The sequence below is a fragment of the Neophocaena asiaeorientalis genome, unplaced genomic scaffold (genome assembly GCF_003031525.2).
Source record: "Neophocaena asiaeorientalis asiaeorientalis breed wild unplaced genomic scaffold, Neophocaena_asiaeorientalis_V1.1 scaffold46, whole genome shotgun sequence".
Taxonomy (NCBI): Eukaryota; Metazoa; Chordata; class Mammalia; order Artiodactyla; family Phocoenidae; genus Neophocaena; species Neophocaena asiaeorientalis.
In genome coordinates this window covers 8859011-8870111 of record NW_020175393.1, presented here as the reverse complement: position 1 = coordinate 8870111, position 11101 = coordinate 8859011, and the positions used below count along the sequence as shown (strand labels likewise).

At 39.5% G+C, this 11101-nt stretch overlaps 1 protein-coding gene across 3 annotated transcripts; it reads left to right on the top strand.

Annotated features, from left to right (window-relative positions):
- On the top strand, positions 1 to 9226 carry MRPS10 (mitochondrial ribosomal protein S10). Of its 3 annotated transcripts, none has more exons than XM_024766205.1 (7): positions 1 to 75; positions 2764 to 2828; positions 2920 to 2989; positions 4933 to 5069; positions 6046 to 6154; positions 7285 to 7374; positions 7840 to 9226. In XM_024766205.1, exons 1-7 carry the CDS (start codon positions 28 to 30, stop codon positions 7918 to 7920), a joined length of 600 nt encoding a protein of 199 aa, XP_024621973.1. In that variant the 5' UTR covers positions 1 to 27; the 3' UTR covers positions 7921 to 9226. The 3 variants fall into 3 exon arrangements, with proteins under 3 accessions (XP_024621973.1, XP_024621972.1, XP_024621971.1); XM_024766204.1 differs by having other exon boundaries at positions 2917 to 2989; XM_024766203.1 differs by lacking the exon at positions 1 to 75 and having other exon boundaries at positions 2447 to 2828; positions 2917 to 2989.
- Positions 9227 to 11101: the final 1875 nt, after the last annotated feature.

The following is an 11101-nucleotide window of genomic DNA, read 5'->3' as shown; positions in this document are numbered from 1 at the left end:
GCGATCCGGGGAAGCGGAATCGGCAAGATGGCGGCGCGGACGGCGTTTGGGCCCGTTGGACGGCGTCTCTGGCAGGTATGAGGTGCGCTGGGGGGACGCGCTGGGGGGGGGGGACTAGGCGGTCCTTGGGTAACTGGCCCAAGGACAGTTACCATTACGTCTGGCTGCCACCTGTCATTCTTAACATCTGGAGCTTTCCGGATATTTATTCCGCACGGCCCGCTGTTTGCAGGAAGGTGGCGAGAAAAGGGCTGATTTTATTTCTAATTCTCTCATAGGATAAAACGTAAGTTAACGAGTCAGGGCAAAGACAGGAACTAGAAAAATCGTAGACTGTCAGGGCTGGAAAGGATATTGAACAGCGAATGTTCCAGGCCGTGCCTTTCACGTTTGCGAAATAAACTGAGGCTCAGAGAAGTCAAGAAGGTTGACCTCGCGAAAATTAGGTGGCGCGAGATTTTAGACGCTTCCCACGGAACCAGATTGAGATACTTTACGGATACCCGGGTTTCTGAGATTTAGATGAGAATCGCTGAAGTCAGAGGAGTGGGTTAGATATCCTCTGCTCGGTTCTTTGGAGAAAAAGCAAAACTTTAAGCGGCGGTTCTTAAGTTATTTGGCCTCAGCACCCCTTTCTTTACACTCTAAAAATGGTTGAGGACTCCGAAGAGCTTTGGTTTTTCTGGGGTTTAGCTATCAATTTTTAGCTTATTAGAAAATACAACGGAGAATCTTAAAAGTGCTTGTTCACTTAAAAATAACACTAATAAACTCATTACATGTTAACATAATTAACGTTTTTATGGGAAACAACCATATTTTCCCAAACAAATTGAGAGAGAAGTGTAGCAATATTTTACGTTTTTGCAAATCTTTTTAATGTCTGGCTTAATAGAAGACAGTTTGGCTCTCATAGCTGCTTCTGCAAGCTGTTTTTATATCACACGTCCTGCAGCCTCTGGAAAACTTCACTGTACACTGGTGAGAGAATAGAGTGGGAAAGTTGCAAATTACATCTTACTGTTATTATGAAAATAAGTTTAGTCTCCCGGGCCCCTTCTGAAGGTGTCTCAGGAGCCCCTCAGAAGTCCTTAGACCACACTTTGAGAACCACCGTTATTAAATCAGGCTCTGTTAGTGGTTGAAATTTTGAACTATTTTAAGATGCACTTACCCAGAACAGGCCCCACCCCCTCAAAAACAAGAAAGCAAAAAAAGAAAGGAAAGCTTAAGAACTTCCTAAGGTTAGTTTGTGGGTGTAATAGCACTTTAGACTCCAACTTTTTAAAAGCAGGGGGTTTATACTGGGAGAAGATGCCTGGACCTGTGGGCCTTCTACACAAGTGGATCGAGGGCTTAGGGGTATAAATGTGGGGAGGGAATTTCCTCTGTGATTATGTGTGGAAAATGGCACATACCTCTTACTACCTTGTATTGTGCTTGATTTCCTTTCTTCTTTTTGCTTTTCTCCCTTGATCCAAGAGAGACTGTGAAAGTTTTGATTTGCTTCCATCTTGGATGAAGAGTAGAAGGATAATTAGCTAAGAATAGTTTTTTTTTTAAACATAGGTGACCCTCTGTTGTTCTAATTAAGTTTCATTTGTACTAAACTGTTATTCTCATCTTTAAAGTATTTTTCAGGATCCTGTTGAGCTTCCAGTTTCTCAGTTTACACTTTTAAATCTTGGGAAAGCTTAAGAAAAAAACGGGTGGCAAATGTATATTACATACAGTACCATAGGTTTCCTACAACTAGAAATTTTGTTCCACCAGGGGGAGCTGACAGTAAGGATTTGGAAACGCTGTATTGTTGCAGTATGAGGCACAGTAGTGGTATATAAGATGGGTGTAAATTCCAATGTGTATTTCAACTTACTTATAAAATTAGACGTTTATAAGCTAGTTGTCTCACCCAAGCCAAGAAATAAATATGCTGGAAAAGGTGTATGAAAGCTTCAAAGAAGGGTACTTTAGAATTCTTATTCCAGCTCCATAAATTAAATTATAAAGACGCTTTTTTTAAAGCTTGAAAATATTTAAGTTAAAGAAGTATTATGTTGAAATATATTTACTCTGTAAAAAAAAATGGGAAAATGAAGTCACGTGTTTTCTTCCTTGATGTCTGCATATTTAATTCATAGCTGTTAATGTGATAATTGTTTTTTTAAAAAAGTTCTTGTTCCTGGGCTTCCTTGGTGGTGCAGTGGTTAAGAATCTGCCTGCCAGTGCAGGGGACACGAGTTCGAGCCCTGGTCTGGGAAGATCCCACATGCCGCGGAGCAACTAAGCCCATGTGCCACAACTACTGAGCCTGCGCTCTAGAGCCCGCGAGCCACAACTACTGAGTCCGCATGCCTAGAGCCCGTGCTCCGCAACAGGAGGAGCCACCACAATGAGAAGCCCGCCACCGCAACGAAGAGTAGCCCTCGCTTGCCGCAACTAGAGAAAGCCAGTGTGCAGCAACAAAGACCCAACGCAGCCAAAAATAAATAAATTAATTAAAAAAAAAAAAAGTTCTTGCTCCTGAGCTTTAAAAAATATAGTATCTAGTATTTTGAGAGTCCTTTCTGATTATCAACTCTACCACTGTCCTCTTTTTTTTAAATGAAATCTAACTTGGCAATTTAGTTACCCCAATATCTTCATCTAAAATAATGAGATAGCCTGTTATTTGAAGCATCCTGCATCTTTTGGGTTTTAATGGAAACTATGAATGGTTTGGGAATTGATGTTAATTCTAACACACATCCCCCTGTTTTTAAGGGTTCGAGGAATTTTTCTGTATGCATTTCTAGGAGCAGTACAGCCAAAAATGGTGGCCTTCTTCTGTAAGTATATAATTGGATGTGCTAAATTGAATAAGAAAATGGGCACTTGTGCTGTTTTACATAGGTTTCTCTTTGTTTCTGCACATAGCAGCACCAATATGAAGTGGGTACAGTTTTCAAACCTACACGTTGATGTTCCCAAGGATTTGACCAAGCCTACGGTATGCACTCCCTATTTCTTGGCATAAGAAGCTACATTAGCAATAAATTTTCCTCATTATTTCATTTGGGGCTGTTTCCCAAACACTTAATGAATAAAAAAATTTATTCTGGAATACTGGCAGGTGCACAGTGCACCTGAGGAAAGTATTCACTGATGTCCCTGAGTGCTCATGGTCGCTTTCAGGCTATTAAGGTAAGAGCTAATCGAATAAAGTATTTACCCCAAACGACTGTGGGGATGAGTAGTCTTTTGCTTTTAGCTCAGCATAGTGTACAGCGTTGTCATAATTAATGATGCTGAACACTTGGTATTATATTATGGAATTTTTTGGTTGTGGTGGTAGGCTTCAAGTCTTTATTGAACAGTGAACAGTGCTTTATTGTGAGAGAGAGCGTTATCACAAGTAGAGAAAATCCAGGAGCAGCTGTGTAACCTTGTTTCCTTTAAGTGAAAGCCGTGATCTCATCAACCCAGTTTTTGTATTATTTGTAGCTTTTTTAAATCCTAAAACTACAAACTATAATTTGTAGTTTTTTAAATTCCAAATGCTTCCAGCCCCACCCCTCAAAAATAATCCCCTTTAACAGTTTGGTACGTATCCTTCTAGACCTTTGTCTGCATATAATCATCTGTGCACACCACGAGCACCAAAGTGGAATTGTGTTATACCTAATGGCCTGCTGGTTCAGTGTTTTCACTTCATAGCATATATAAACCCCAGGTCTCCAGCTCAGATGCCTGCGTAGGCCAGGCCTGTAAGGAACGGTAACAGGGTGGGCACAGTGGCAGGCTGTACCCTTTATAAGCAAGACAGCTGCTACTTACTGTAGCCAGTTGTTGCCATGTGGGAAATTAGACCTAGTGATGTCAGATTGTCTGAATTTTCCAAACTAAATGAAATTCAGATATTTGTGCAAAATCTTTTGATTTTTAATATTTGTAACAGATTCAGAGATTATAAAACCCTGTAGAGACCAGTGATTATACATTTTAGGGCTATATTCCCCTTCTCTTGTCCCTCAACTTAAGAGATAGGATATCAGTGTATTCTCTTCTTCCAACAACCCTATTTGGGGTAATTGAGAGTGATATCTAGCTTCCTGGTTAGTAAGTAGATCTCCTTTCAAGGGCAAAGTAATTTAACTCTGAAACATTGGATTAGTAATATAAATTACTGGTTTGATGGATGAATGAAGTAAAGGTAATTCACGTCTTGGAAGAAAGTCAGAAATGTCAAACCCATCATTTCTAAGATCTTTAAGTATTAGGGTGGAAGAGGTAGAAGTTATTTGTACAGTCAGTGTCATGACATTTTAGTTAGAAATGAGTAATTTTTCTGTTAGAGCAGGCAAAAGAAACATGGACAAACCTAATAAAAAGAATATGAATAGAAATAGCTCGCCTTTGTTTAACAATGTTTTATAACTTATAAGCACTTAAATCCATGCTCTCTTATTTGTTCCCGACAGAAATACCATGAGCTGTAGCACAAGTATTGTCCTATTTATATGTGAGAAAACTAAAGTTCAGTGAGATTATATTACTTGCCCGTTGTTATTCAGCTTTAAGTGGCAGAGTTTAATTCTCAATCCAGGTCTTCTGACCAGGCTACTTTTATTAACAGAACCCCAAATCCTTCCCTGTTGTATATTTGGGGTTTAATAACTATTACGCTTGAAGGTTCCGTTGGTGATTTTGTAGGTTGCTTGAAAATCCTTTTGATTCATACTGTATTTTAACTGATTCTTAAGGGTCATTGTGGAGTCTGAATGTGGTTGTATCTAGATATTTAAGCTGTGTTAAGATGTTACTCAGCATTTTTCTCCCCACTTATTAGTAAATTCTGAAGTTGTTCAGGTGAGGGTAATACGTTAAATTTTCCAGTTGTAAATATTAGAGGAACCATGACTGAAGCTTTTCTTTTTGATTTTAAAATTGCAGATAACCGTTTCTGATGAACCAGACACGTTATATAAGCGCCTGTCAGTTTTGGTAAAAGGCCATGATAAGGCTGTATTGGACAGTTATGAATATTTTGCGGCGCTTGCTGCTAAAGAGCTTGGTATCTCTGTTAAAGTGTAAGTATGATCTTTCTTAATCTGACCTGTTAGCTGCTATAACACAATCAGTCAGGAAAATGCTGCCAGTCCCAGCTAGGTCTGAGCTCTTCAAATGGGATAAAAACTCATGATGGGGAGAGATTAGGTATGTTATATTATTCTAAGCAGGATCATCCCTTCCTGTCTACCAGCATTTTTAAATACTAGAATGAGTGAACAAGGAAAATGAAGGAATCCTTTCTCTAGAAACTGCATAGACTTAGGAGGCCCAAGAAGCCCTCGTGTCTGGGATCTCCATGGGGCAGGGAGGTAGATTAGGTGAACAAGCAATTCTTTCGGGCCTCTTGGATTTGGTATCTTTGCTATTATATTCACTGTTTCAAATCTGCCTTAAGAAACACCGTTCACCCAATACTTTCATGCATGAGCAAGGCGAGCTTCGTATGGCCTTGAAGTCACTGCAGGGTCAAGTATAACCCCCTCCTGTGTTTTGTCAGCTGCTCTTTCTGATGTTGAACGAGGCCCACATGGAGCTTTGCCAGTCTTGCCTTCTAGCAAAACTGAAGGAACTCACACATTTCCCGTAACAGACCATGGTTTTGTGCTTTTCACTGTATCTGTAATACATGGCAGACATTACAACCATGTCCAGCCCACGGTGCTGCACCTCACAGTTCATGTGTTTAGTCAGTGTGAGACCTCAAGGGTGTGAAAGCCGGAGGCAGGTGTGTGTGCACTTGCATGCCAAGGCTTGTTTTTGGGTCAATGGCAGATGTTCCTGTTACTGTCTGCAGGTTTATTTTAGCCGGAGCTTCATGACAGCAGTTGTTAGAGATGACAGTCTTGACAAATGGAAGTCTGTAAAATGGTAGTTAACGCCTATAATTGGGCGTGAGCCTGACCTGCAAAATTGTGGAATCATGCTTTGATATCAGTGACTCAGGTTCTAACATCACTTAGCTTAAGTATGTTGCTTCGCCCATTAATTTTCCAGACATGAACCTCCAAGGAAAATAGAGCGATTTACTCTTCTCAAATCAGTGCATATTTTCAAGAAGCACAGGGTTCAGTATGAAATGAGAACACTTTACAGATGTTTAGAGGTGAGTTTATTTCAGACATTCAGGCATTTTTTTGAAATGCCCCAGATTTTACACTAGCACATCATAACTTTCCTTTAACCTTGCCCAGTAGACTTCCTTTCAGTCAGCCCATGCCGGATAGTGGTAGAGAAGGTAAGTGTTTTTTTGTGTTTATAGAAGCAGCGTGATAGGAAAATCAAACTCAAGTAAAGCCATCCTTCAGAGTAGTTCATACTTTAACTCAGTAGTGCACATTATGTTGACTAATTTTTATACAGTAAGCTATCATTGGAATAATTTTGCTTATATTTCAAAAATTCTAGCTACGTTTTCACACAGCTCTAATAATTCTCACATGCTCACTGAACTCTCCATGTCCATGATGGGCAGCATTAAGGTTTTTCATTCGTCAATTATCATTCATTTGTGCAGCCTCCCAGGTCAGCACAGTCTTGTGGTTAAGGGAAAGCATGGGCTTTGGAGTTGGACAGCCAGGTCCAAGTACTGGCATTTACTAGCTGTGTGACCTGTGCTTCAAGTCCTTCATCTTTAAGTTGGAAATAATAACAGTACCAATTTCATACAGTTAGTGTGAGGATTAAATGCGATATTTATCTAAAGCACTTAGAATATTTCATCTCATAGTAAATGATCGGTAAATGTTACTAAAACACATGCTTGTGCATGTTCTGTATGACAAGCTCTGTACTAGGCATTGAGAGTGCAAATATTAAGACATAGTCCTACCCTTAAATGAAAAAGAAAAATCCAAAATTGTATCCACCTTGCCATGGAGCACACAAAATCTTATACTAACTCTATTTTATAATTTAGTCTTTTGTTTCCTTTTGTTTTGAGTTGTTTTGTGAAACTCTTAACACTGTTTTGATACCATGCTTGCCAGCTGGGTTCCATGGAGCCCTGGCTTTAAGGCATTTAGGAGGAAAGGGGACATTGCGGCTGTGCTCCCCTCATTCAGTTCAACCAGAGGATCTGCACTTGTTTCCTTTTAAATTGGGATTCTGTAAGATTTTACAGATGAAGAAAAGACTCTACTGCTTTTACCAGAAAAAAAAACAAACAAAAAAAAACTCTCAAAATTTCTGCTTTAACCAGCATAGCATGAATCAATTTCACGTTTGAAATTTTAGTTAGAACATCTCACTGGGAGTACAGCAGATGTCTACTTGGAATATATTCAGCGAAACTTACCTGAAGGAGTTGCCATGGAAGTTACAAAGGTATGACTTGAATTTCTGCCTCTTTGGAGGGAGATGTGTGTTGTTGTGTTATCACACTGCTGCCTGATTCCAGCCCACTGGGTGGAGGGGAGGACCTGGAGGCAGAGTTGCCACAGTGGTTGGGGTCTACACCTGCCGTGCAGGGCGCAGCCCAACAGAATGCTGCCCCCGCAGCCCATGTCCTCCTGGAGCCACCTCTGATGCCTCCCTCCCTCTTAGCAGTTGTCTAGACACGGGTTCCACGTTGATTGGTGGTCCCTGGAGATCACTGAGGAGCAAATAGATTATGGATGTGGGAGTGTTTATCTACTATCGAGTTTTCTTCTCTGTTTCAAAGTCCTACAACAAGATGAGAGGGTAAAAGAAAAAAGTCAAGAGGACTTGAGGGAACAGAATGAATAAATTCAATTTGTGGCTGAAGAGTTAAGTCCACATCATATTATAATTTTGTTTTTCTCTCTTTAGACAAAATTAGAACAGTTACCAGAACACATCAAGAAGCCAATCTGGGGAACAGTACCAGAGGAAGAAGAAAGCAAGTCATAAAGTCTCAAAGTGACCACTTGTGCTGGGATGTGAAGTGAGCATGTCAAGTAGAGGGAGTCTCCAGTGAAGACAGTTTCAAGTCACCCTGACTGCTCTCCTGAGGCCGCACGGCCTGATCAGTAGAAAGCAGGGATTGGAAGTTTACAATACACCAGGCTATTGTGCAGGAACCACTTTATCTATTCTTTTATACATGTCATTGTTTCAGTTCGGATTTTAACAAATGTGAGCAAACCGTTTGGACCACTCTGTACCAAAACGGTCAGATTCATGTTTTGTTATTCCGCTGTTGTTCAGTTATTAGTTTGCACTGATTGTGATTTGTATCATTTCATTCATCTAAAAGTGTTTCAAATATTCCTCACACGCATTTCTTTCTTTGAGGGACCTAGAAGGAAACTTTGCTTAATTTAACACTGAGCAGTTAAAGTTTTTGATATTTACCTCAGTGCAGGCTGACATATGCTAGTTTGGGGGTGGTGACCTCCAGGTTTTACCTCATGTAAGCATTACATTCTTGAAAATTGATACACTTTATAGCAGATCAAGCACATTTGTGGCATGTGCCGAATTCTTCTGTAGCCTGAACCCTTTCAGGGCCGCCTAGAAGGGTCACTATAATGGAATTTGAGCTCTCGAGAAATTACTGTATCGTTTCATTCATCCTGTAATTCATTTATTCAATAAGCTTTTCTTTTGTTGACTTTGCACCCAGCACTATAGTAAATACCAAAAATTGAATAGCAATAACAGCTTTCAAAAATTGTGCAAGGCACAAATAAATACTTTTCCTTATTAAGTTCCATGCTGATAAGACCTCTTTCTTTTGGTGAATAGCACTCCTTTTGTTTGCGGATGTCTACTTTTCCATAAAATTAAATAGTAGTTAAAAAGCTCTGAAAGAGGCAAGATGACAGTGGGCTGAGGTTGTTGGTGTATCAACCCCAAAGGAGTGATACGTTTCCTTTTTACAGCAGAATCCGGCCCATGTCTTTTGTGGTTTCCTTCACATCTTTGGGGTAGTTATGACTTCTCAGTTTTCCACCCTTAAACTGGAGTCCCTGTTCTCTTTTCCCGACCTGCTATCAGGTATGAGTGTTCTGAATGCACACTGCTCATGTATCAGACTTACATTACTGTCATTAACGTGAAAAGAATTACAGCCTTGTGCCCCATGACCTCATTCTGTTTGCAGCTCAGTTGTCTAGTGTGTCATTCACAAATGCCTAAAGCCTGTTTATCCCAGGTATAAGCCTCAGGATTAAGAACTAGTCAATAAAACAAGAGCAGTATAAAATTAACTGTATCTAGCAAAGCAGCCATTGTGACTCATTTTCATTTTGAAAGAAATAATTCTTTAAAAATAAATGTAAAAAAAAATAAAAATAAAAATAAATGTAGACCCGCATCTGATCCTTTTTTGTGCTTGTTTTACAGACAGTGTCAATCACTTTATTATAATAGGATGACTTCTGCATACTCGCCTCCAGTGGCTCTCTTTTAAAGGTGTACATCCACTTCCAGCTGTTTTCAGACTAAAGTAGCCTCTAAACCAGATTATTTAGCACTTCAAATTATATATTAAAATCTTGCTTTAAGGTAAATACAGAGATAAACTACACACACAACAAAAATTAATGGTATTTCCTTGACATAAGTACTTGGCATATTTGAAGCCTACTTGATATAAACTAGGTAATTTCTTTATTCTGATAGACTGAGAAGGGTCTTTTTGTTTGTTTTTTAATTGGGTCTCCTGAGTAAAATGTATGTTCTGAAAATTAGAATTAATGCCCAAGTCTCAACTTTCTGTTTATGGTGGTGACAGGAGGTAGTGAGAAAAGTAGACCTGATGTCAGGATGGCAGAAGGCAGGTAGGAAGTGAGATGGTTTTTTATTGAGGTGAAGCCCTGAGTTCATTGTTATTTTCTCTGATCTGAAGTATAGTTTCTTTTCATATTAAATAAAATAGTGTAAAGGTCTGTTTTAAATTATTGGTAGACTCTACAGATTAAACTCGTTCAGTGCCTAGTTTTGATGCTTTCAAAGAGAATTATATGTCCTTTGGCCACTTAGATATGCCACAGTAAATACATAAAGCAATTACTTTAAATCAGTCTATTTTTGTAGCATTTCTGTTTGTCAGCTGCCCTTCCTCCTTTCTTACACTATTAAATTAGCTTTACTGCAACATTCATGAGTAGCCGAGTAGAGAAAACAGGCCTGAGTCAGATAAGAGTTCAAACCCACTAACTGCTATAAACAGGCAAGGTGTTTGTTTAACCCTCTCAGAGCCTCAGTTTACTCATTAGTAAAATGTAGGAAATAAAACTTATGAAGGTTGGAGTATTGAATTGGGTAACTTGTAAAGCACCTCACACAGTACCAGGCAGATAATAGGCATTCAATAAATACTAGCTGTGTGAATGAAGAACATTGCCTGCCATATCAGTAAACAAAGGATGTTGCAGCCATCAAGCCGTCACGTTACAGCCACCCTGATGGTGCACCCTGAGGAGACTCAGGATGAGAAGCACAGGATACTGCCCCCAGATAGCTGAGGTGCATATCAAAGGAATGATTTCAGTGAGTCCAGACTTGCATCTCCCCATACTTAGAAAAGTGCAGAATTCCTTAACTCGAGACACCTGGCTTTCTTTAATTGTAATCTTTTGATGTTCCGAATACCTGGTCCTTATTGCAAAAACCTCTGTATATCCTGGCTCTCCCCCTTGCCTCTTCGGAGCAGTCTCTCAGAGTTATCTGAGATGCTGTGTCCCGAGCTTAAGCCCTCAGTTTTGTCCACTAAATAAAACATAACTCTCGACTTTTAGATTGTGATTTTTTTTTTTCAGTTGACAGCTATTACCAGATGGCAGAACAAATTTGATGATACTGCAGACGCTTGTGTGCTGTACTCTTTAAAAACCAGTTGGAAAGGACTTCAGAGTATCTCTAAGGTGAGGATAACACCTTACAGTGGTTGCAAAGTTTAATTTAGATGAGAAAACATGTAGCATGCTTATTATGATAACCACCATACATTGTACCAAGCATTTACAGATATCATCTTATTTAATCTTTATAACAACCCAATAAAGTAGTTACTATTATCCCCATTTTATAGGAGAGAAAACTAAGTTTGACTTGCCCACTCAATTGCACTTTCAGTTGACAGATG